Source organism: Venustampulla echinocandica (genome assembly GCF_003357145.1).
Source record: "Venustampulla echinocandica strain BP 5553 chromosome Unknown scaffold_0, whole genome shotgun sequence".
Classification (NCBI taxonomy): Eukaryota; Fungi; Ascomycota; class Leotiomycetes; order Helotiales; family Pleuroascaceae; genus Venustampulla; species Venustampulla echinocandica.
Window position 1 is genome coordinate 1,950,651 of NW_022474205.1, and position 25,333 is coordinate 1,975,983.

Genomic DNA, 25,333 nt, shown 5'->3' on the forward strand with positions numbered 1-25,333 from the left:
ATGACTACACGGTTTGGGGGTCGGGACAGGGGGTATTGATTTGGCGTTTGCATAAGGGCGGAGGGTTGAACTGTTATTATTTTACGAAAGAAAATAAAGGATATTGCAAAGCTTCAGAGTGTATGTTTTGGGGTGGGGGGTTACCCCAAAGATTAAAATAGCACACTATGGATAGGAAGAGGGCGTTGCTCTGCACTCAGTCACGCATCAGTATGCAGTGGAGCATCGCTAATGAGCTACGGCTCAGGGCCAGTCTTGGGTTTGACAAAGCTATCTTACCGCGAGGAACCTTGTAGGGTTTGGCATGGACATCTCCCTCAAGATAATATATAATCACTGTCTTGGAAGATGCTAGACTCTCAAATCACGGCTTTGCTTCCGCTAAATGTGAGCCATTTTGATCATATATGGTATGGCCCATACAGCCAATTGCTAGCCAAGCCTTCCATCTATCTACCACAGGACCCATCGCCGTGCGCAATCCATAAAAAGTAGGGGAAAATAGCAGGATTTATCTACTTGAGATATCAATAACTTATTAAATCACTTGCTTCACGCTTATCAGAGATATAGAGTGTCTTGACCTAATTTCCCCAGCGAGAGCGCTAATTTGAGTTAAGCTTAGTCGGTGCAGTGCAGTAGTAGCATCAGGAGCACAAGACCAATTCACAAATTATATTCGTGTACCAACAACAACTCCGTAAACTAGTAGCCATCACCTTCAGCATAACCCAATATCTAATAGAGGAAGCATTACCGGAATATTGTAGCCAGCTTATTATCATTTATATGTTTATGAGACAATACGTGATGACAAAGAAAAAAGCCCTAAGAATGATTTGTTGGGAGGCCTTAGGGCAAGCGAAGCGACCAAGTAGTGGCGCTAGTGGTAATTTATTCCTGAGGCACAGCTTGTATTTTTCGTCATTTGGCGACCTTGCGTGGCGCGAAAAGAAACCAACATCCCCTTCGTCAACCCATCAAACCGCAACTTCTCGAGAGACAGCTTCCTAGAGTATAGGAATCTGTCCGTCTCGATCTTCCCATACACCGTCTTCGAATTGTTCCCTCGATAGCAAGGCCTTCTTAGGAGGCGCTTGAGCAGGCGGACAAGATGTCGAACGGAGTCGTTTCGAAGGTACGTGCTTTTCACCGTCCAATCCCATCCAAAGACCTTGAACAATGGAAGCTCGAGGTCTTTGCGATACAATTCAATTGATACTCGAGATTCAGGAGCTGACTTGATAAATATAGAATCTGTACGAGCTTCTCGGTATGACGACACCACCGTCCAGTCGAGAATTTGACCTGGGATACGGAAGCTGACAGAATTGTTTAATAGGCAATACGCACGATGAAGACTCCGACAGAGAGCCTGATCCACCCGTGAAGGTTGTTGATAAAACCCCAGCTCGGACAACCAAGCGCAATGCTCCTGCAGAGGCACCAGCTTCCAAAGCTCCCGCTGGATCCGAGAACAGAAATCCTCGTCGTGGTGGAATTGGCGGCAATGAAGGAGGTTAGTACACTATCAAGCTTACACGATCGCATTATACTTGTCTTATTTTGCTCTACATCGTATCAATTGAACCGAAAGCTAACTAGCTCTACTTTATAGCTTTCCGCGACCGCAACGTTGGCCGCTCCAGCAACCAGGGCAAGCCCGTAGGTGATGATGCTGCTCGACCAGATCGACACCCAAGACACGACCGCGCCCATGGCACATATGAGGGCAGAGGAAACCGAGGCCGCGGTGGAGCTCGAGCTGGCTATGACAGACATAGCGCCGGACTTGGAAGGTGAGATTCTAGAACCTCGGCTATTTCCAAATTCTCTGACATCATATATAGCAACTCTGAGAAGCAAGCTGCCCACGGATGGGGTGGTAACGATGGCGATGCCGAGCTGAATGACGAGAAAGCTGGTGAAGCTCTCGCTAAGGCTGACGGAAAGGACGCTCTTGTCAATGATGCCGATGCTGTCGTTGAGCCAGCTGCCGAACCCGAGCCAGAGGACAACAGCAAGTCCTACGCTGAGTACCTTGCTGAGCTTGCCGAGAAGAAGCTTGCTCTTGGTGCCGGTGTCCCCGAGGCCCGCAAGCCAAACGAGGGCAGCAAGGCCGACAAGAAATGGGCTAATGCTAAGGCTATCGCCAAGGAGGAGGAGGAGGACTTCGTCGCCGCATCCGCTGGAAAGGCCAAGCGTGAGCGTGAGCGCAAGCAGAAGCAGGTCGTTGATATTGACCAGCGCTTCGTCGAAGCCCCCGAGCGCGGTGGCAGCCGTGGTGGATTCCGTGGCGGCCGCGGCCGTGGTGACGGACCATCCCGTGGTGGCAGAGGCGATGGCAACTTCAGAGGACGCGGAGATCGTGGCCGTGGCCGTGGTGAGGGCTCATTCAGAGGCCGTGGAGGTGCTCCACGAGGCAACTCTGGCGCCGCACCCATCAACCCTGGGGACACCAGCGCCTTCCCCACCCTTGGATCATAAACCCCGGAAAAATCCCCAGGAAAAAACTCATCCGATCATCATCAAATAGTTCTTTTCACAAAACTTTACGTCCTTTTCTCTCTTGTCCTCCCGGAGAATTTGAATCGATCGAGTAATTTGCGAAAAGGAAAATGGGCTTTTTTATCATCAGTTGGTAAATCTGAATGGGGCATTATGGGTGGATTCTTTGAAACAACAACTTTTGCTTTTGATTAATCAAAAATGGACCTTAAAAATCTTGTGTGTATTGAAAGGAAATTGAAATTACAGTTGACCCGAGAAAAACGAGTGTTCCAATATGTGTGTGTACTTTTGAAGTTCTTGATGTCTTTTAGTTTTATCAGTCATCTCTAAAACCTGTTATTGTGGATCTCTTTTTTGGCTTTTAAGTCTTTGTGTTTGTGCTGCACATAAGTGATGTAGAACGTAAAGTATAATAGCTGGCTTAAGCTGAGTTCCGTCCTTCTGTTGTGTTAGCTAATTTTTAGGAGAGGGAGAGTATAGCCTCGTCCTGTTCTAGCACATGTAACCAGCCTCCTTGCCTGCTTTTATCTCCTTCCAGGCACCTATACCGTCTTTTGACTTAAGTGGCCTGTATTACGACCGCTCCTACCGTAATTCAAGCCAATCACTTATTCTCTACCGCTCTTCCTTCCGACTCTTTGAGCAAGATATTACCCTAATAATTCCATACTCCCTTGCAAACTCTGGGTCATAGCTCGAGGTAGTTATCAGTTCTCCGGCCTATTAGGGCCTTTCTGGTCTGTTGAAGCCCGTCTAGCTTCCTTTCTTCCACCTTCAAGGGATCTGCTCTGTTGAAGCTCGTCCAGCTTCTCCCACCTTCAAGCAACCTGCTCTTTTCATGGTTGACCTCCCTCAAGCATAGACAAAGAGCTGTGAGACAACATCACCATTCCTCTCCGCTGAACTCATAGTCCCACGACATTGGTCTCAGCTATGCAAGGCCTGCTCCGGGCTTCTACTTGACGTTTTTCTCACTTTCAAACTTCGACTGAAAACTCGCCTTCTGTGCCCACTCATGTACGGGGAACTCCTGGGTGCTCTAGTACCACGATATTTCGATATACACCTTCGGTGCAAATCCACAGCAACTTCCCGCACGTTCGGCTACTTACCGCATAATCAAGGTGGCAGACATGGAACCACCCATGGAAGACACGGTGCCTTTGCTAAACACCTTCCCATATGTGTGCTGTTGTCCACGTTGTTATGCCGTATCTACGCCTTCTACATCCAAATGCCACCGAGATGTTAGAAAGGGCCGCCATGAGAGCAACGTTCTCTACTTGTCAGCAGCCCCCTCCCGCCCCACCCAAATGTAATACTAGTTTATCATACTGATGGCTTGAGTAGGCTGCAATCACGTCCTACAGAAATGATCACCCTTGTCATTGGCGCTAAAGAGGAAAAAGTGCCTTGCCACATGGCATTGCTTGGGTTTTACTCGGAGTTCTTTGATGCTGCTCTTTATGGGGATTTCCCCACCCCACAGGAAATTGGATTACCAGATGAATCCTTGGAAGAAGTCAATGTATTTGTCTCCTGGATGTATACAGGCCAAATATTTCCAGGGCTCGTTTGCGACGAAAGCCTGTGGATCCTCGGCGACAAGCTACGGAGCCAGTACTTTGCCAATGATATCATGCATTTGCTCATCTCAAAGTACGCAAATTTACCTCCAGATAGTGGGCATTACATTGAAGCTGCTACTGCCGACATGGTATACAGTAATACTACAAGCGGATCGAAACTTCGGAAGTTCGTCAAGGAAGTGATCTTGGTAGAGGGGCCGCTATCAATTGACAATTCCGGAGGGCAAAAATTCAAAGAAGACTGGAAAGCACTCATTGCCCGAGGAGGGGACCTGGTGACTGATATTGCGCTCGAAGGCTCCTTCTATAATGAAGACTTCGGGGAAGGGCCTTGGTACCCCAGCAACCAGGAAAAGTATCTCGAGCCAATCCAGACTCGCTCACTTGTCGAATTCACGCAAGGAAACTCTCGGAGTGCCGGCGGAGGACGATTGAAAGGTGGTCGAAAGGTGAAGCTGATATATAGAAAGGAAAATCATTTATAGTAGTTACCCAACGCTCTATTTTGCAATCCTTACTCATTATCCCGATGCACCCTACTCTTGCCTTTGCCTGCCTTTTAGGTACTATCCACCTGCCCATGAATTTCCACTTCGAAACTAACTTGGACCTTAGGATGAGCGAATCGACGTTATAACTGGAGGCGAAGAAGAATTCCCTATTGCTTAACTCCGTTGAAGCTCTCAAAATACTTCGATAGAGTATATTTGCAGGGAGGCAATCATTGCACACTTGCTACACATTATTGAAGAAAAGGGCCGCAGAAGTTTGTGCTGAAACTGCTTTCTATTTTTCTATCGTTAGTTGCGATTCTCGAAGATGGCTGGGTAATGTGAGCCACCCAGGCCACGAAAAATGCCAAGAAGGAAGCATAAGGACGGCAAGAAGCAGCAGCACTAGATACTCGCACTGAATACAATGAATTCTATATGCTAAAGAGAAAGCAAATTTTCATATTTTAACATATATACGCACCCCATACACTTAAATAGGCTATTTAGTACTATCCTGCTTCTTCAACACATCTCCCTCCATCTGTTCAAAAGTCTTAAGCACCTTTCCGTATGTCCCCCACGTCTTCTCCCGATAACCATCATCCACCTTAACAACCGCCTCACTCTCCCTCCAACGACCTCCAATCAACTCCTCAAAGCTCTCCCCGGCTTTCCGCTCAATAGCCCATACAGCCTTGTAAGCACCACCTAACGCACACGCATTACCGCCAACGTCTAACTTCCACACGCCTTCCGCACCACCAAGAACATCACCTATGATACGTGCAATAGCGGGGTTGAGCGAACCACCTCCCACGAGGTATATCCGTCCAGGCTGTGGTGGCAGACCGTTTTTAGGGCTATGGACGAGGTTGTGCGAGCGGAGACGGAGGGAGAGGACTTGTGACTCCACGATTGCACGGGCGTCTACCTCTTTGCTCCACTCTTCGTTTGATTCTTGCAAGTTTGAGCCGTCGTCGTTGCAGGTGTAGCGGTATGTGCCTGGTTTGACGTTGGGAACTATTTCTGGAAGTGGGAAGAAGAGACCGAGTTTTGCGGGATCCGTGGGCGATTTTTGGCCTAGAGGAGGAGTGGAGAGAGCAGCTTCGTTGAACGTTGCCCAGGGGTCGGATGATGTTGTAGGCTGCGGGAGGGTATCGCGGGTCTTTTCTCGTGCGAGTCCGCCGTTTTTGTAACACAGCATGAACATGTATAGACCTGCCGTGGTCGGGTGGTTGAAAAAGTGGTAAGACGGATCAGAGAGATATTTAGGTGTAGACATTAGGAACGTAGTTGAGGTGCCTAGAGATACAATGGCATCCAGAGGGCGAAGGGGTAATGAAAGGATTGTGGCTGGGTTATCGCCGGTGAAAGGCACAATGCCACAATCAGGAGAGAAGTTGTAGCGGGAGACAAAGTAAGAGGAGATAGGTCCCATGCTCCCACCACCATCCTCTCGAACATCACCCAGCTTTAGCTTGAGGTTTTCAGGTCCATCTTCGCCAGCGGCAAGGGCGAGGAGAGGCTCGCTCCAGGATCCGGAGCTGATATCCCAGAGATTCATGCCACAAACATCGCTAATGTCAAATGGGGCAATACGTCCTAGGAAAACGGATGCAAGGAACGAAGAGACAAGAGTAATTCTCGAGGTTGCACGATAGACTTCCGGATTTCTCTTGTGGAAACGCATGATTTGGGGGCCTGTGAAACGCTGGCAAGAGAATTAGCCAGTTTTGCTTTCCCACTCAACAGCCATTCGATTAGGAAACTTACATGATGAGCTTTGCTTCCAGTAGCCTGGGCAAGCTTCTCCGGGGACCCTAGCTCAGCATCAAAGCTGTCACACTCCTTTTGAGTGCTCGCATCTTGCCAGTTCGGGCTGAATGGATGGGCAAATGCCACTGGGGCTAGTTGATACACTATAGGCTCCTTAGGATCGAGAGCCCCGAGCAATTCCTCGCCTTTCTTGCTCCAGTAGACACTTCCATGCTGCTGGCCAGCTCCTGAAATACCCTTGATTCTTTCGAATGGGGTGTTCTTTTCTTTCAGTCGCTGGAGGACTAAGTCCACGGCTTCCAGCCACATAGCCACGGGAGCAATGACTTCGTGCTCCTCCTCGTGGATGATAACACCCTTCTTGATTCCATACTTGGAAAGGTCTGCATCAAAATCCACCTTGGCTTCGTACAGAACCTTCAGTTCTGATGTTATGACGATTGCTAAAGTGGATGTCAGTCAGGTGACATTGTGGGGTATCGTGCACGTGAAAAGCCCACCTTTCAACTGTTGGGTCGAGAGATCAAAGCCCAGATATAACGGGCCATCTTGGGTCGACATGGCGGAACCACGAGATTACCTGTAGGTCTGAATGACAGTATAGAAATTTCTCCAAAGATTGGATTGAACGATGTTCTAGAATTTGGGCGAGCAAGGGAGAATATTTTATGAAAGCGATCTGAGCCCAGAGTAGAGGGGTCCTACGCGTGGAGCTTGCTAAATTTTAGCCTAAATAGTGATTCGAGTATGGTGGGGGGCACTATAGTTGGGTTGGCAGGCTGGGCTGTGGCGTCGGTACAACGAAATGGCATATTATAGCCGTGAGAGTATAAAAAGAATGAGGAGAATTATAGTGACGAAGATTATCTCTGTAGAAACTTTGTGGATTTTGTGAATTTTTTGATATGTGATACATAGCATCTCCTCTGGACCCAACCGCCCAAACGCCGTCTTTATTGCACAATTGTGTTCGGAATATTTAGCTGGTGCCCAGATTTCGTATCACGCTTGTGAGGTTCCTATATGCACAAGTTGTCATTCATTGGATTTTCTTGTTGTCATGATCATGGTTCTCATCATGGTCCTCTGGCTCGGGACTGGATCGTGGGCTCACATCACCGCTGATGAACTCATCAAACAGCGATGTCGAGGGGTCGCCCTTGGGCACAAACCGGATCTTGACCCGGCGAACACCTCGGACCTTTGAGCCCACAGTTTCTCTTATACTCTCCTCCACCTTTCCAACTTCCTCCACCGACCAAGAGCTGGGTACAGCAAGCTGGAGATCTACAAGATAGTTCTGCCCTGACTTGACGCCCTCAACTTCACGCAGCTCTATATCTGATCCTTGACCTAAATTAGCCAGACCTTTATTTGCGGCTTTCGTGATCGAGGCTTTGGTTTCCTCGTCAATTCCCTTGTCTGCCAATTCGTACAATGCCGAGACGGTGTTGCCCCAACCTCCTTTGATGACCATGAGCGATATCAGAAACCCTCCAACCGGGTCCAACCAAGCAGCATCATGGAGAAAGTTTGCTCCTAGAATTGCAAAGAGAGTTACAATGCCGGTGAGCGAGTCGACTCGGTGGTGGATCGCATTCGAAGCTAGAACGGAGGATTTTCTTTCTTTCGCTACTTTCATTGCTAGGAGACCAATGTTAATACTTGGCTAACGAATTGGGGCTGATGAAGCCATACTTGCTTGATATAACCATTCCTTGATGATGACCGTTCCTGCAGCAATCCATGCAGCATGGATACTGGGTCCCATTGCAGCGTGACTATGGCTGTGGCCGTGTGCATGAAGAGCAGCCTCCGCAGCTGCATGGGCGTCGAGGAAGAAATGCGCATAGAGGATCTCACAGCTATTCAAGCACATGAAGCACCCTCCAAATAATAACATGCCGCTGACGCCGAGGGAACCCAAACTCTCAACCTTCCCAAATCCAGTAGGGAACATTGCCGTCGGAGGTTTCAAGCTCCATGATACCGTGGCCAGCGTAAGAACATCACTGGCCAAATCCGTCAAGCTATGCCATGCATCCGCAATCATAGATTGGGAATTGAAAACATATCCTCCTACCCCCTTCACAACCGCCATTCCAAGATTGGAGTACAGACCAATGCGCGTTATCCGAACGCCGGCATCTTTCTTGTTCTTCGAGACGAGGTACGTATTATCATGATGGTGGTGGTGGTGCGAGTGGCCCGCGTGAGAGCGCGTCTGCGTCTTTGCAAGAGCCGCCATGGGTCGATTTCGAGGATTGAGCGGATTGGCAAAGAGCTGAAGCTTCGGGAGCGATCGCAGGTGGACGTTTTCCCTAGAACATGAATTGAGGATGGCACAATTGAACGCCGCAGTTTGGAGGACGCGTGTCTGTCTTTGTTGCGAGTTATGTGTCCTTGGATTCAGCCTCAGTGTGATAGGCTTTAACGCGCGTGCCCCTTTGGCGAGGCAGCGGAAAGGCATCAAGGGGAAGAAGTCCAAGAAAACAAGGGGTGATCAAGCGGGGGAAGGGCGTCGGACAGGTCAAGCCTGCGACCCGGAACGGAGGTATGGAAAAGGAGCATCAAGATCCCTCGAACAGAAGGTATGGATGGATATTGCAAAATGAAGACGAAGATTACGAAGTCGTCCGTATAAAATCGACTGACTTATTCCGCGCGAGGAAATGGCAGACCGGGGCAGATAAAGCTGGAGCCCGCCACCAGGGACACCGAACTAGTCCCCTCCGTAAGTGCCGTAATAATCCGGAAAACTTGGCGTCTGTTTACTTGGATGATAATAGCTGGAGAGCAGGCAAGCAATTGTATTTCTTCAAAGCTGCTACTGTATCCAGGTCTGGGAGGTGAGGGTTTGATTTACTGTATGCTTCGGTTCTTATACTCCCTCTCAAGAAACCCCTTTGACCTGAACGCGGAGAGGAGCGAGGTAAGAAGTAAGGACGGACGGACTATCAGGGCCCCATATGCGGAACCACTATTTACTATTTACTACGCATTGTACCTCCGTACTGCCGATCTCGCGTATCATTATCCGTGTCGATAGCTCCGACACTACGTACAACGTACAGGCTCGATGACGCGAATAGCCACCTCGCAAATATCCAACTCCTCAATGCCGACTGCTCAATGCAAAAACCGCTTATGAGAATCCCCTATACGGGCCCTCTCCCTCCTCCGAATATCATCCCGCGGAATGCAAATACCATTACTGGCGCAGTCGCGGCCTTGTCCCGATTCCTCACTGCCCCGCCGTCGCCATCCTTATCCCTCAGTCATGGCGGCAGTGATCCCCAATCAACGGTGATATTGTCCGGCGCCGGCATATCAGTGGCTTCAGGATTGGCAGATTACAGAGGCACCAACGGAACATATAGGCAGAACAAAACATATCGACCAATTTACTATCACGAGTTCCTGGCAAATCACGAGGCAAGGAAGAGATACTGGGCTCGCAGTTTTCTAGGCTGGACGAATCTTCACAAGGCCAAGCCAAATTCGGCTCATTATGCTATCAAGAACTTGGGTGATATGGGAATCGTTCGCAGCGTGATTACACAGAATGTGGATTCCTTCCATTCAATTGCCCACCCCGATATCCCCACTCTGGAACTACATGGCTATCTTCGTGCACTAAGATGTGTAACCTGCCACAATGACCTCCCGCGAGAGACATTTCAGGAGTCTCTTGCAAGCCTGAATCCAGCATGGGCAGAATTTTTGACGGAGGTAATCGCATCAGGGGCGCTCGACACGGAGAATCCAGCAGAACGGAGTGCTAGGGGCGTAAAGACCAATCCTGACGGAGACGTCGATATTCCTGGTGCACCATATTCAACTTTCCGATACCCTGCATGTCCTCGTTGTCTTGCGAATCCCCCCATATCGGGCGATGGTACACAAACAATAGTGGAAGTAGATGCAGAAGGGGGTTTGGAACCAACGAGTACGGCTGGGATACTGAAGCCTGCTGTAGTGATGTTCGGGGAAAGTATAACTAACACGGTGAAGGAGGCTGCCGAACAAGCTATAGATGGCTCTGGTAAACTGCTAGTTCTAGGCACATCTCTTGCGACCTATTCTGCTTGGAGACTGGCACGGCGTGCGAAGGAGAGGGGTATGCCTGTTGGAATACTGAATCTGGGCGGAGTGAGAGGAGAAGAAGCCTTCTTTCAAGATCTGCCAATGGCCCAACAAGGAGAAGCTGCTGTCCGGGCCGACATGGGAACTGATAAAGTCCTACCAGAACTGGTTAACCAACTGAGACGTAGTGGATTCTCCACCAACGTCGATGTATCAGATCCAGCAGACGAACCGCACACCAATAACACAATATTCAAAGATGTACTGTCATAGAGAAGCACCACATAATATACAATCGTAACATTACAACTCGGTTGTGCTAATAGAATCCGGCCGGAGCTTTGCTCTTCGTTTTGGGTTCTGGCGTCTTTTCTTCGATTTTTTCAACTGGTCTCGTAGCTTGCAAGGTGGATGCCGTAGATTTGTCTTCCTTACCACGCGCCCTCTTAGAATTCGAGTTTCTTGAAGCCTCCAATGCCGCATCCTCCATCTCGATTTCTTGTAAAACTAGAGACCTATTAGTTGGCTTGACTTCAACACGAGGATCAAGGGGAACGTGCCTTCTTCCCATTCCTGCTCCCTCTTCGAGTCACCCGCACCTAGAAGACCCTCTACATCCACATCTTCTCCATTCTTTATGCGCTCAATGATTTCATTGAGAAGGCTGATCTTTGCATCAGCCCTGCGACTAAACGCAGCAAATTCATTCCGCAGCGCGATCATTTGGATTGACATGGATCCAATGAAGAGGAATATAATGATAAAAAATGTCGCAGGATTCCATTCTTTTGACTTGATCTTTTTCTTCAAGGATGTTGAAGGAGAACTTCTGCGAAGAGGCTTAGGGATTAAACCGAGCCAGAACGAGTGCTGAGCGACGTTTGGACTTGGTACCGTCGCATACTGTCGAGGGAATGGCGCATGGAGAGTCCGAGGGAAGGGGATAACACAGCTGCGGATGCCAGCTGGTGTTAGAAGGAGTCTTCGCAAAGCTGCTGAGTTGTTCATGTTTATGGCTGATTCGTTCCACTGCGATGGAGTACCTATGCGCTTCACAAGAATTTGTTCGGCACCTCAGCCTTTGCACTTGTAAAGTCCAGGACGAGCGCCGGTTGCCCCGTCAACCAGTTTTGGCGCTTGCTCCCACCACTACCGCCACTACGTCGTTCAATGTTCTATACAAGTACCTTACACGAACATTACTGCTTGCTCTTTTAGCACTGGCTCCGTTTTGTATAATGTCTAATTTTTGGTAGTATTGTACAGTTCTTGCCCACTACCCTGTATCATAATGGCGTCTTTGCAAGCCACTGCAGATTCGATTCGCACCGCGGTGTGTTCGACATCGACATGTACACCTGGAACAACAATAATACTCAGCGAGCTCCTATTACCAAAAGCGAATCCCGAAAGTAAACGCCCTACCACGGCTACGAAAAAAACAACGAAGACTGCGGCCGTGTCTAAGGCAAAACCTAAACCAATAAAACCCTCGACATCGAGGACTAAGAAGGCGGAACTGGTGGACAACGAGAAGGAAAATAGGCATACGGATGGGCATCAATTGTCGGCAAAGGAGCGGTCAATACTGGCTACTGAAGTCATTAATGCTACACTCAAGTCCCTCACCGAGGCTATCAAGGCTCCAGTGGCTGGCCCACTTCGACGACAGCCATCCTCGAAGGATCTTGTTAAAGCTTCAGCGCGCAAAACCCTCCGTCGGTCGATTTCGTTACCGCAAACCCCGTTACAGCCACGCTCCTTAAATCGAGTTGCGAGTTCACCCGGTCTCTCTCCTAGGCCGAGCAGATCCTCGTCTTCGGCTTCTATAACCTCCTCTGGACACAGGTCGACAGCTGAATGCACCCGGCTAGCTTTTGCATGCCTTCGATCATTGCAGGCCGCCAAAACACCCGGCTTAAACCTTCCGCCTCTGCAACTTGAAAATGGAATGTCTATATTTATTGGAAAGCTTATTTCATTAGGACTGGATGATCTGGCTACGAAGGAGCTGAGGATTTTGAAAAGAAGACTGGAGCTGGACGATCCGCAGCAGAAGCCGGCAGCAGGGAAATCGAATACAACTACAGCCCCGCAGAATCTAGCCGAGTTATTAGATTTTGGAGAAAAAAAAGTTACGGGTGCAAAGCTGGGTCTGGTTATTTCAACCCAATTGCACATCCTACGACTTATGGCCTCGTCAAGTAGAAATCACTCTCAGAATGCCGTTGCTATTTTGAATCCTTCACATCCGTCGTCGCCTACAAAGTTACTACTCTTGGCTTCTAAAGCGCCCAAGTCAGCAGAAAAAGCTGCTCGCCAATTACAGACACTTTCGGATGTCCTGCTGTCATTGTGTCCTAGTGTTTCTCCATCCGATGATCCTTTAGCTCTCGAACCGAGGCTGAGTGTAACTGCTGATGTCGCATTCCAGTTGCAGACTTTTGCGCTCCACAATCGGATTCTGTGGTGGAAGCTTGCAGGTCATCAGGCCGACCCGGCAAAATATTTATTCGACCCGTTTCTCCGCTGTCTTTCCACATTTGCTCGTCGCAGTCGGGGCGATGCCTCTGGCACATATGAGCTAGCTTCTGCGGCTTTTCTAGACCTCCAAAAGCTCTTTTCAGGCTGTCCTAATGCAAGCGAGGAAGGACTGGGGCGGATATTAATCGGCATCTATAGACTGCTGAGTTCTATGGCACAGGAGTCGAACCTGGTGGAAGATGCAATCCATTGGACTTTGGAGCTTCAAGGAGACGAGCGAACCGTCAGTTCCGATGCTAGACAGACTTTTATTGTTGCGAGATTGGCAGCGCTCACTCTTAGGCGGCCGCTGAGGAATCTAAAAGATGAGGAGCTACTCCTCACCCTGTTGGAGAGTTTGGAGCGCCCCTTCAAGGGCGATTCCTCCGAAATCGAAGATCTTCTGACTGAAGTTTCCTATACCCGAAGGGCAGCGATTGCCATTCTGGCTCGCTCGACGCCAAGTTGTAGTCCGGAAAACAGATTGACGGAAGGCATGCGGCAAATGTGCGAGTCTCTTGTCTTTCTATGCCCAAGGTTATGTTTGAGGTACCTCGGGAAGCCCGCAGACGTGACTTCAACAACGAAAGAAATTGTTCGTTATGAGCAGCGACGTCAATTTATCGGAAAATCTGCTCTCCACTCTATCGACTCGGTATCATTTCTCATCAAGACGCTCCTTAACGAAGGACGTATAACTTGGGATCTTTTAGACTCGAAACTCCAAGATTGCTTATCCTTACTCGACCAGGTTGATATGGCTTCTGGAGAGCCTCCCCTGGATGATTCGGCATTGTCCAAATCGTATCATGTCCGACTCTCGAATGTTTACTATACATATTATCTCAATGAGCGGCGGAATTCCGATAAACCAAAAGATAGTCAGCAGCTACGAGTCCTACGAAGATCGGTCGACTGTATTCGGGCAAAATCACAAACTGAAAAGAAATCGGCTTTTTTCTCGACGAAGCTTGAGCGGATGGCGGAGATTTGTAGGACAGCTGGGCGATATGACGAGCTCTTCCAAATCCTCGAAAGCCTACGCGATGAGATGGTCAGCAATGGTGTTCTATCAGGAGTTGCAGCTGCTGTTGCCTCCCAACCACTTCAGGCAGCATGGAACAAAGATGATCAATCAGCTATGCTTGCTCGTACAATTTCTTCCTTGTTAAAGACTCAAGTCAAATACCTGAACATAGCTACACATAACTCACTTGTTGACGACTCCTGGTCTAATGATGAGCAAGGAGCGGTGCTCGAGTATCAACTCCAAGTTCTATCTAGACAGATCAAGAGGCCAAATATTAAGGTACTGCAAACGGCCGCATTCAGGTCATTGCTTTCACTTTACGACAGGAAAAGCTACCCCATCCGCAGGCTTAGAGTGCTAATACATCTTGTGTCCCTTGATTTGGAGGATCGAGAGGAATTTGTGGATTTCATCGAAGACGAGCTCACAGTAGAGACGACTGAGACTTGCACCATCGATGGGACCGAGGATGAGTCTTTGCAACACTACTTGGCCCACGTCAGAACTCTTGCAATATCCACCATGGAACTGCAACAGGATCAACCACGGCTTGATATCTTGAAAAGTAACCTGTCTACCTGGTCATCCATTCGGACGAGTTGCGAGAACTTGGAGGCCTTGGAACGTCGGGTCGAGGATGTTATGGGGCTCACGGATCATTTGCAGTTTATCTCAGGCTATTTGCAGATGAAAGGATTAGATACTCTACGAGTTGCTGTTCTCCGTCTAATAGCGGATTTCAGTGAGCTAATGCTGAACGACAAGTCTGGCCCCGATGGAGTTGTCCTCAGTTTCGCTGCACTGGGGTCTCAGTGGCTTAAACTTGGCTATTCCGGAAAAGCAGGACTCGCGTTGGATAGGGCACAGTCATACAGCCATCGCAATGGTGTCTCCCCACTGGCCATGTTGCAATTACAACTTGCCTACTCTGCTTACTTGGTGGCCATAGGTAACTTCGACAAAGGGTAAGTTTTTCCCTCTACCTTGAGAGCGTAGCTAACGTATCAAAGCGAGGAGCAGCTCCTTCGTGCTCAAGCCTTCCATTCCCAGGAGAAGGAGGCTATGGCTAGAACGAAAGCCGCCCTCACACTTGAGGAACGGACCCAACAGAACCAGTTGCTTTCCGATGCTTATATGGTATATTCAATGGTATCACTCGAACGTGGTGCCGCTCATACGGCACTGAAATATGCCCGGCAGAGTGTAAGGCTATTACGGCGTGCTTGGGCAAACACCGAGGAACACCTACGACGTCAAAGTTCTCTATCCGATACCCAGCCCGAATCGCCAATAGACAATCTATCCACGAACCTCTCCAACCTCAACATGTCTACCACCACAATATGTGCAGATGCTGATAGTCAAAGTGCAAATATTGGGTCGTGTTTCTGGGCCTTTGTTGCCCCTCTTTTCCGCAGTCTTAGTCGTCTGTCCGAGATTTATGCGCATCATGGCATGTTTCAGGAGACTGTTTACTATGCGGAACAGGGCTACAAGTTTGTCAAAGTCGTTGGCTCTGAGGCGCACCAAGCAATGGCAGCCGCCTTGGTGGGAAATGCTCTATTGAAAGCAGGGACACTGGACAAGGGCGCTGAGTTGCTTATGGAATCGAAACAGCTCTCAACTTCCTTGGAGAATTGCCAAGACAAAGCCATATTATCCTACTATCTTGGGAATATGCATGGTCTTCTGGATGATCGCGATTCGGAAATTGCTGCATATGGAGTGGCAGAAGAGATTCTGGAGAGCTTAAGCCAAACGGACTATATAGACTCGATGGAAATGATCACGAGCCCGTCAGATATTCTTGAGGAATGCATGTCGCAACTAACGATTACGAAACCCAAGGGGCCAGGAAAACGGAAACCAGCAACCCGGACAAAAGCAGTAGTCAGGACCACTCGAGCCGTTGCCCGAGCTAATTCCCCAGTTGAGCCTGCCAAGCTGATATCAGAAGAATGCACGCAACTAGTATCGTTCAAAGCAACATTACTCCGTCAGAAGGCTTGGACCCTAACATTGATGAAGCAGTGTAATGAATCACTTGCACTTGTCCATCAGACAGCACCTTTTGTGAATACTCAGATTGAAGCTGTGGATCAGGCATTGGCAATGGCCAAACAGTTGCTTTTCCAAAGCATGGAGCAAATGACCGCCGACCCTGTGTATTCAGTTTTACAAGACTCGACTATCTCCTTCCCATCTGTTGTCGGCTTGTGTAAAGGCGACAAACCCACAGATAGGCCCTCAGTAACTCGAACTTCACCCCCAAGAAAGTTACCCGTGACAAAACGTGGTCGGGAGACAAACTGCTCCAAGAATACAGCCTCCGACTTTTTCGAAAAACTTCGCCAAGCCCAGGAACACCTGCTGGAAGCACATTCCATAGCTGTAACTGTTGCTCCAATTGCCCTAATCCACAAGATATCGGCTCTCCTAAACAGTGTCTCTATATTACTCTGCGCCTCGGGCCACTCAAAAGGGAAATCAATCACCCATCCTGGCTTTGCCAGCTGCAATATTGGTACGTTGCGAGTCAATCATCTAAGTCTCTAAGCTAACAGATACTAGAAATAGCCAGAACTTTAGCAATTCGCCGTGAACGCAAGGCCATACAGAGCGATTCTTCACCGAGATCTAAATCAGACGACTTTTGCTGGCCGACGGCCGCCTTCACGAACCCAAGAAGGTCTAGTTCTGGAATTCCTCACGACTTGTCTCGCTTCCAGAGAGATTACATTGATATCATACCGAAGTCCTGGACAGCAATCTCTATCTCTCTGAGTGATAGTCGCAACGAGCTCTCTATCACCAAACTGCAGGCTGGCCATAGTCCTTTCGTTCTTCGTTTGCCACTGGCACGACACAATTCAATGGACGCTGATGAAGAGGTCTTCGACTTTGAGCAGGGGCATTCCGAGCTCATGGATATTATCCAACGAGCAAATGAAAGTGCCCATGATGCGCGAGGTATGAGTAGACGTGAAGCTAAGATGGCATGGTGGGATGAGCGAGAGGAATTGGATAGGCGCCTAGGATATCTTCTCGAGAACATCGAAAAGGTTTGGCTCGGAGGGTTCACAGGTATCTTCTCGCAAAATACACGGCGCCCAGAATTACTCGCACGTTTCCAAAAATCCTTTCACAACATCCTTGACAGACACCTTCCCTCGCGGCAGAAAATGGGGAAGAGAAACACAGGTCCTCGTGTTAGCCTGGATTCCCGAATACTCGATCTATTCATTGGCTTAGGAGATGCTTCAGATGAGGATTGCGATTTCTCCGAGCCCCTGACCGACCTGCTATACTTCGTCGTCGACGTATTGCAGTTCCATGGCGAGCTTAATGCATATGCCGAAATCGACTTTGATTCAATCGTCATCGAGACGCACGACGCTTTACGTTGCTACCACGCAGCCGTGCACGCATCCAGTCAACCCGAGGAGCAAAACCATACAGTTCTGATACTAGACAAAGCACTCCACGCTTTTCCATGGGAATCGCTACCATGTATGGATGGGCAGGCGGTATCGCGTTTGCCATCTCTCGGTTGTCTGCGAGATCGCATTATCCACCAGCAAAACGATGCCCCTGATAATGCGCCAGAGGGAAGTTATGTCGAACCAGGGAATGGATCGTATATTCTCAATCCAGGGGGGGATCTCAAAAACACTCAGGCAACATTTGAAAAGAACCTGCAGAGTTTGAAGAGCTGGGATGGCATCGTCAAGCGCGAGCCTACGGAGGCCGAGTTCAAAGAGACACTGGCTACTAAAGACCTATTTCTCTACTTTGGCCATGGAAGCGGAGCACAATATATCCGTGCTCGAGAAATCAGAAAACTCGAGAAATGCGCCGTCAGCTTTCTCATGGGTTGCAGCAGCGGCGCTCTCACTGAAGCCGGCGAATTCGAGCCATACGGTCCGGCAATCAATTATATGCATGCTGGTTGCGCTGCACTCGTAGGTACGCTCTGGGATGTGACGGATAAGGATATCGATCGGTTTGCGAAGAGTACCTTTGAGCACTGGGGCCTTTTCGAGGGTAGCGAAAAGAAGGAAAGGGGGAAGGGGAGGAAGGAGGCTCAGACGGCGCCAGTGATGGAACGGATATCGGTGGTTGAGGCCGTGGCCAAGGGGAAGAAAGCTTGCAATTTGCGGTATTTGAATGCTGCTGCCGTCTGTGTTTATGGTGTTCCGGTATACCTCAAGTGAACGAGGGCTTGGGTAAATAGGGGGAGTTCGGGGTGTCTGCATAAATGAATATGACATCAGGCATTGGAAATAGAGTGAATGGCAATAATTATTTTATACTACTTGTTTTAGAGCGCTGGTGACTAAAAGTAGTATATGATCATCTCTGGGGAAATTTTGACGTTTCGCCAAAAAGGAGTATATAACGGATTAGACATCATTATTGGCATGCGGACTTGTATGTATTTACAACCATGGAAAAATCACTTTAATGAACAAAATCCCAAGCACAACTTGTCCCCCACTGAAATGGACATATTATAAATAAAGGAGAACTACTCCGAAGTCGGCCACTCAGCCACAGGGAAGCCGCTGACGGAATAGGTTGTAATCAAACATGCCAACTCGGTATCAAAGCCAATGATGAGAGCGGGTTGGGTTGCCATATGAGACTTTAAGCTCGGGGAAAGGAGGCAACGGACTTTTTCTGGCATAGATATACAAGAGATCCACTCTCTGCATTTATTAGTGATATTTCAGGGGTGAATATCATTGCATCTTCCGGGTCATGACGTGTTTTGATAGTGGAAGCTTCTAGAAACGCATCGTGCAAAAACCCAAACCCCCAGGGAGCCGACGCTTATGGGCAAATCAGCGGTGGTTGAGCCAGTAGCCCAAAAGCCCCCAAACTTTTCTTTTTGGCGGGCAGTCGAGTGTGATTGCGTGTGTTGCTCAGCTCAGCTCAGTGCCCGTGTTTGGAGACCATTATTGATCATTGACCATCTTGTGCTCTATTGCTGCGACTTCGACTTACTTCGTTTTGCCGTTCTACGTCTCCGGATTCCTCGCTATCAGATACCGTGAATAGCTCGCGCCCAGCACCAGCAGTCCCCAAGACTTATTTATCTCCAGCCGGTGCATGGATTGGCCAGGCACTAAAAGCGGGAACCGGTCTTTTTTTACCTCCTTTGCACCACCACAAACAAAACCCACAGCTTCTGCCCGCGGGAGGCCCCATCTCAATGAACTTCTTCTCCAAGTCTCCCAAGAAATCCAAAACCAAGAAGACGACTCCCAATCCCAATCCTAACACCGACCCCCCGAGTGACGACGACTCCCCGCAGCAGCAGCAGCGCCGGCGTTCCATTTCGCCGCTGAAGAAGTCATTCTTATCCTCGTCCCCATCCGCATCCGCATCCTCGCCCTCGTCTTCCTCCCGCCCTGTCAAGAGTTCGCGTGACGACAATAATCAGGCCTCGAGTCATAGCCACAGTCACGGTCACGGCCGGAAGTCAGAGCAAAACTCTCCCCGAAACAGTCGCAGTTTTCCAAAATCAAAGTCTGCGGCCCCAGGGTCTAATCAATATACACCGCGGCATCCATTCGATCCAGCCACTGACCATCCTCTGAATCTTCCGCCAGACCAACTGCGGCGCTTTTCTGCGCTCTCCGCCATGTCTTCCACGTCTGAGCCCGAGAAGATGGAGGTTGACAGCGAAGGACCAACCGCCCCTGTGTCGCCTACATCTCAATCTCAAACAAAAGTCCCAGGCTCCTTTGATACTCCTATGGCAAACGGTGCTGCAACTGCCACACCTGCAACAAATGGAGACAGTGAAGGTCCTGCCCCTCCTCCCCACAGATCCAACCCCACTAGCCCTGCTCCACCGCCAGCTCCCACGCCTGAAGACGCTGAAGCTTTCAAGAATGCCGGAAATAAATATTATAAGGCCAAAGACTACAAGAAGGCCCTTGAGGAGTATACAAAAGGTACGAATACCCATACTATAACACATTAACAACACGATCTTGCAGCTAACATGTACGTGGAAAAGCCGTTGAAGCGCAGCCCTCCCAGCCTACATATCTTAACAACCGGGCAGCAGCCTATATGTCCGCGGGGCAATATAGCAATGCACTAGAAGACTGCACGCGTGCTGACGAACTGGACCCCCAAAATCCCAAGGTCCTCCTCCGATTAGCCCGCATATACACTAGTCTTGGACGCCCTGAAGATGCCCTTAATACATTTTCTCGGATCCAACCACCTCCCTCGGCGAAGGATGTTGCTCCAACCAAGGCAATGCTGCAGCATATAGAGGTGGCAGATGATGCGTTGAAGCACGGCACAACGGGATCGATGGCACTGCATGCCCTTGACCAGGCAGAAAAATTGCTTGGTCCTGGCGCGCCAAAGCCTCGCAAATGGCAATTGATGAGAGGAGAAGCATATCTAAAGATGGGGAACGTGAATGCGCTCGGTGACGCCCAGAATGTCGCATTAGCCCTATTACGAAGCAATAGCAAAGACCCCGAGGCGCTGGTCTTGAGAGGCAGAGCTCTTTATGCCCAGGGCGAGAATGAGAAGGCAATTCAACATTTCCGCCAAGCATTGAGCTGCGATCCTGATTACAGAGATGCTGTCAAGTATTTGCGGATGGTGCAGAAGTTGGACCGAATGAAGGCTGAGGGCAATTCGGAGTACAAGGGAGGACGTTGGCAAGCGGCCAGTGACAAGTACACTGAGGCTCTTGAGGTTGATCCCCTGAACAAGGGCACCAACTCGAAGCTTCTTCAGAACCGGGCTCTCTGCAAGATTCAGCTGAAAGATTACAAGGGTGCTATTGAAGATTGCGAGCGCGCCCTTGCCCTTGAACCATCATATTTCAAAGCTAAGAAAACAAAGGCAAACGCCATGGGTCAATCTGGTGACTGGGAATCTGCAGTGCGTGAGCTTAAGGAGTTACAGGAGCAAGATCCACAAGATGCCGGTATTGCCAAGGAGGTGCGGAAGGCCGAATTGGAGTTGAAGAAGAGCAAGAGAAAGGACTATTATAAGATTCTTGGGATAGACAAAGATGCGGATGAGACGCAGATCAAGAAGGCATACCGGAGGGAAGCTATTGTCCACCATCCTGATAAGAACCCCGACGATGAGAACGCCGAAGAGAGGTTTAAGGATATTGGAGAAGCCTACGAGACGTTGAGTGATCCTGAGTAAGTTATTCGTTGATTCCAATCAGCCAGCTCTATTTACTAATGGAACTACAGGAAGCGTGCCCGTTACGACAGCGGCGAGGACCTAATGGATCCAATGGAAGGCTTTGGCGGAGGCGGTATGGGCGGTGGTGGTATGAACATTGACCCCGAGATCCTAATGCAAATGTTCGGAGCACAAATGGGAGGTGGCCGAGGGGGAGGCGGAGGCGGAGGTGGCTTCCACAGCTTCGGTGGGGGAATGCCTGGTGGTGGTGGACGACGAGGTGCTCCGCAGCAGGGCTTCCCGGGTGGCTTCTCCTTCCAATGACAAGATGCAGATGAGGACCACCAGCCAGCTCATTCTGGGTCCGACCATACCGCACCACGGAAATCCAGCTTCTTCTCCACTCCCGAGGGTAAAATATCCCAGGAAAGGGATGGTGATGCATATATCCGCTTGGTGCGCAACTGGGGAATGGCATTCCTACTCGCAGCCGTCTTTGTACCTCTTGATCTCCTCGCCCTTTTCACCGTCCTTGCCGTGGCGGGTTTCTTCTGCCGGAAGGCTATTCGTGTATGTGCATCAGCAGTTACGGGTACCCCTCCCCGGGCTTTGTAATAGAAAATTAAGGGACGCAAAGTTAGCTTATGAAAGATAGATGGTTCTCGTCATACGGCGTTAATTGGGGCCGGTGCTGATCTGGTCTGGTTTTTTCCTCGAACAGATGAGGTTGGAAATAGAATGATATATGATCGCAACTCTTTGCTTGTATGTGCAATTCTTAAGAGAAATAGATGTGCTATTATAGAATTGTGCTCTCTGTCTGGTTAATCAAGTTCCCCTTGTTTTCCTCAATTTCGGGTTTGATTTCACCTGTTTTTGATGATATGAGCACCTTCCTGTGTCTCCAACGTAGGTCATCTTGTAGTGTTCCCCAAGCTAGCCCGTTATATATCAAACACCCCTCCATATCCTCAATCTTTCTCAACCCAACACTTTGCCTCATATAAGTACCTACGTAAGGCTATTAAGAAACCATTCCCCTGCCAAATACAGAAGAAATATTGCCCTTGTGGCCTTGCCATGCTTCCGACTTCCCCAAACAGGAATCTCATGTATTCTAGGCTCTTGCAACACCCACAAAAATGTGTTCTTGTGCCTTTTATATTCATAGCTACTGTAACTTCGCAGGTCAATAAATAGGATATGGGACTTGTGGAGCTAATATACACTTCGCTGTTCAAAAGCAAGCAGCTAATGTTGAGGGAACTGGTGTGATAATAGTACTGTATCGGTATACTAATTTTGATGCTCACTCAGAGCCACGAGGCTGTGGAGATAAACTAATGCTTTAACAAATGCCCTCAAACGGTAGGCTAGCTTTTTGAAGTTAACTAGCTCTCTTCTCAACCTTCGCCATCTTGATATCTCGTAAATCAAACAGAATCAAACAACGGGTCTGTTTACCTCGCCATCGTCACAGCTATCACTAAGGGCTTATTCTTAAAATCTCCATTGGTGATGCCTCAACTAACGGTAAAAGATAGCAAGCGTACCATTATCCGCAAAATACTTCTAAACCCGAAGAAACTTTGGCTGCGAGCTACCCATTCCCCAACGCCGAATATGCAATTTCCCCCAAATCCATTACGGTAAAGCATTATCCAGTCTTGGCCTTCTTTCTGGGCCTTTCCTCCGCATCACTCGCAGCTTCCTCTTCTTCGTCACTACCGGAGCTCTCATGATCTGAGTCAAACTCCTCCGCGACGTCACTCTCACTATCCTCCTTGAAATCCTCGTCTTCGCTCTCGCTGTCTTCGTCGGCGCTGCCTCTATCCGCACGCGCGGCCACGACCTCTTCATCACTGCTAGCTAATTCCTCTGCTCTCAGAGCGGCCTTCAGGATCGCAGATGTATCTTCGTCGATTTCGTTCTTGACCCTCAAGCCCTTAATCTTGAAGAAATCCTCCAAAGGCTTCTGCTCTTCGCGGTTGATGTTGGAGAATTGTGATTCGCCGCCTTCTTTCATTGCGATTGTGATATCGAATGTGCGACTGGCTGAAACGGCGCCTCCAACGCGAGAAAAGACTACTGTTTTCACTTGCTCGTAGGCAATATAAGTTGCCGGTTTTGGCACGAACATGAAAGCCTTTTCCAGGCAGTAAAGAAAACCTTCGCTGGCTTTGATCGAACACTTGATGCCGTATTGTTGGTGGTGGCTATAGTTGTCAGTAGGGAGTTTTCGGAAGCCAAAACAGTGAACTCACCTCAAGAAGTCCTTTGCGGGTTGGTTGACTTTCTTTCCTGCAAGCCCACGGAACACTTGTGTGACAACTTGATGTAATGGCTGCTCATAATGTGGCAGCAACTTGCCCTCATATTTCTCTTTCAACAACTCATCCGTCATGTTGAGGTCAATGGTCACCTCCTCGTCCTTCTTAAATTGCATGACCAGGAAGGGATATCTTGTTTGACCTTGTCGCAGAGGTGGATCCAGGCCGATACAGATCATGAAATGTGTTTCGTCGGGCTTGGGGAGGATCATGAACTTCTTGATCGCCTCGTACTGAATCTTGTAGTCGTATGTCTTACCACGTAATCGGAAGGAATTCTCGTACATATCGATATCGAAACGACCTCTGCGGAAAGTCAGTAGATGTAATCAGAGAGCTGGATGTGACATGCCTTGGAGTAAGATGTAAAACGTCAAGGAAGGTGGCAAAGGTATCTCCAGCAACCTCCCCGATTTCTGCCTTTTCCATAAGGGTATCGTAGAACAGGTTCGCAGCATTCTGTTCCTCCTCGCCCTCAGCGTCACTAGGCGCATCTTCACCCTCTAGAGCCTCTTTCTTCGTCGTAGTACCAGGGATATAAAATCTCATCTCCACCAGCTGGTCTTTTCCAGCACCAGCCTTCTTTCCCTTCCCCCGCGCACCACCCAGCGCTCCATTCGTGCCCGTATCATCGCCGTTGACAGGTAGCGAGAACTCAATCGCAACTTCATTCTTGCCAGCCAAATTGGTATTCGAGATCTCAGAATATGGAACTTCGAACGCCGGGCGGTTCTGTACGTTAAAGGCCAGCTCTGCCTTGCCGAACTCCCCTTTGCCCCAGTTCCATCCTCGAAGCGCATGTTCCTTGTGTTCGAGATTCGTGCTATACCAGTTCTTGAAGATCTTGTTTAAGCGCTCCAGGTCCTGCTTCCATTAGCCACTAGTACCTCAGGACAGGTATGATGGTCGCTGACCTCTTGTGTAAATCCATCGAGCTGCACGACACCTGAGTTTCGCAGAAGGATCTTCACTTCATAGCCTTTCGATGCTCGGCTCCATTGTGCGCCTCCGATATTACTGTGATCGAGCGTAAAAGTATCACCACCTCCAGACGGTTTCCAACCAAGCCCCGTCTCGGCGAAGCGGCATTTGCCCGACTCTTTCGATAGATCGAGATAGATGCCGTCGAAACTTTCCCTGTTGGATCGATACTTGTCAGTACCCGTTTGCGCCATTGTTGAGTTTTGTGAATCTTAGTAGCTGAAGCTAAGGTGTGAACTTACATAGTCATCTTGTCTGATTTGCTATTTAGTTGATTGACAAAGTTGATATGAAAAAGTTGGTTGATGGAGTACGAAGTATATGGTCGCGTAAAGTGCTTCTTAGTTAAGGCGCGCGATAGAACGGACGCGCACTGAAAAGCGGAACTTCACGTGACTTTATAGCACAGAGCATTCGGTACCTAGGTACATAGCAGTTCCGATAAAGGTACTGTACAAATGGTACGCAGTAAAGGTACCTCTATAAAAATGTGTTCCTCTAAGTAAAATCCCGACGTCCATGTAATTTTAGAATAGCAACAGATTAATACAATCTTTCAAGCAAGGTAAATCTCTTTCTATACGAAGCATCTGATCGAGCCCTAGGATATCTAGAGGTGACAACTGCCTTGGAAATTACATGACTAGCTAGAAGCCCGATAGAAATACATACGAGGGAAGCTCAAACGGTAAGCCATATGTTTAATTGAGAAGGTCAGGTATTAATACCAATTTGAATAATCATTCATAGGTCTCACTAAATATAGCAAAGAGGTTGGATCCACCTACATCTGTGAATCCAACCTCGCACCCTCCTTCACCCCATCCACCTAACCCC

General features: G+C 48.9%; 9 protein-coding genes across 9 annotated transcripts; 5 read left to right on the forward strand and 4 right to left on the reverse strand.

The window, feature by feature from the left end:
• Window positions 1–1,114: 1,114 nt before the first annotated feature.
• Window positions 1,115–2,487, forward strand: BP5553_00599 (Uncharacterized protein; the record flags this gene model as incomplete). Its single annotated transcript, XM_032009222.1, has 5 exons — window positions 1,115–1,138; window positions 1,255–1,273; window positions 1,343–1,519; window positions 1,619–1,799; window positions 1,851–2,487. The coding sequence occupies 5 exons, from the start codon at window positions 1,115–1,117 to the stop codon at window positions 2,485–2,487; spliced, it is 1,038 nt and encodes a 345-aa protein (XP_031873276.1).
• Window positions 2,488–3,644: 1,157 nt separating this feature from the next.
• BP5553_00600 (uncharacterized protein) lies at window positions 3,645–4,769 on the forward strand (the record flags this gene model as incomplete). Its single annotated transcript, XM_032009223.1, has 3 exons — window positions 3,645–3,796; window positions 3,862–4,549; window positions 4,716–4,769. 3 exons carry the CDS (start codon window positions 3,645–3,647, stop codon window positions 4,767–4,769), a joined length of 894 nt encoding a protein of 297 aa, XP_031873277.1.
• A 324-nt stretch (window positions 4,770–5,093) lies between these two features.
• BP5553_00601 (Actin-like ATPase-containing protein) lies at window positions 5,094–6,931 on the reverse strand (the record flags this gene model as incomplete). Its single annotated transcript, XM_032009224.1, has 3 exons — window positions 5,094–6,305; window positions 6,368–6,813; window positions 6,871–6,931. 3 exons carry the CDS (start codon window positions 6,929–6,931, stop codon window positions 5,094–5,096), a joined length of 1,719 nt encoding a protein of 572 aa, XP_031873278.1.
• A 478-nt stretch (window positions 6,932–7,409) lies between these two features.
• Window positions 7,410–8,618, reverse strand: BP5553_00602 (Uncharacterized protein; the record flags this gene model as incomplete). Its single annotated transcript, XM_032009225.1, has 2 exons — window positions 7,410–8,014; window positions 8,069–8,618. The coding sequence occupies 2 exons, from the start codon at window positions 8,616–8,618 to the stop codon at window positions 7,410–7,412; spliced, it is 1,155 nt and encodes a 384-aa protein (XP_031873279.1).
• Window positions 8,619–9,502: 884 nt separating this feature from the next.
• Window positions 9,503–10,729, forward strand: BP5553_00603 (uncharacterized protein; the record flags this gene model as incomplete). Its single annotated transcript, XM_032009226.1, has 1 exon — window positions 9,503–10,729. The coding sequence occupies one exon, from the start codon at window positions 9,503–9,505 to the stop codon at window positions 10,727–10,729; it is 1,227 nt and encodes a 408-aa protein (XP_031873280.1).
• Window positions 10,730–10,775: 46 nt separating this feature from the next.
• On the reverse strand, window positions 10,776–11,464 carry BP5553_00604 (uncharacterized protein; the record flags this gene model as incomplete). Its single annotated transcript, XM_032009227.1, has 2 exons — window positions 10,776–10,963; window positions 11,056–11,464. 2 exons carry the CDS (start codon window positions 11,462–11,464, stop codon window positions 10,776–10,778), a joined length of 597 nt encoding a protein of 198 aa, XP_031873281.1.
• A 283-nt stretch (window positions 11,465–11,747) lies between these two features.
• On the forward strand, window positions 11,748–18,223 carry BP5553_00605 (uncharacterized protein; the record flags this gene model as incomplete). The annotated part of the gene is made up of 3 exons (XM_032009228.1): window positions 11,748–14,974; window positions 15,020–16,533; window positions 16,581–18,223. 3 exons carry the CDS (start codon window positions 11,748–11,750, stop codon window positions 18,221–18,223), a joined length of 6,384 nt encoding a protein of 2,127 aa, XP_031873282.1.
• Window positions 18,224–19,224: 1,001 nt separating this feature from the next.
• On the forward strand, window positions 19,225–21,800 carry BP5553_00606 (TPR-like protein; the record flags this gene model as incomplete). Its single annotated transcript, XM_032009229.1, has 4 exons — window positions 19,225–19,972; window positions 20,038–21,199; window positions 21,254–21,465; window positions 21,520–21,800. The coding sequence occupies 4 exons, from the start codon at window positions 19,225–19,227 to the stop codon at window positions 21,798–21,800; spliced, it is 2,403 nt and encodes an 800-aa protein (XP_031873283.1).
• A 1,042-nt stretch (window positions 21,801–22,842) lies between these two features.
• BP5553_00607 (FACT complex subunit POB3) lies at window positions 22,843–24,690 on the reverse strand (the record flags this gene model as incomplete). The annotated part of the gene is made up of 4 exons (XM_032009230.1): window positions 22,843–23,401; window positions 23,450–23,748; window positions 23,801–24,379; window positions 24,430–24,690. 4 exons carry the CDS (start codon window positions 24,688–24,690, stop codon window positions 22,843–22,845), a joined length of 1,698 nt encoding a protein of 565 aa, XP_031873284.1.
• Between the last annotated feature and the right edge of the window lie 643 nt (window positions 24,691–25,333).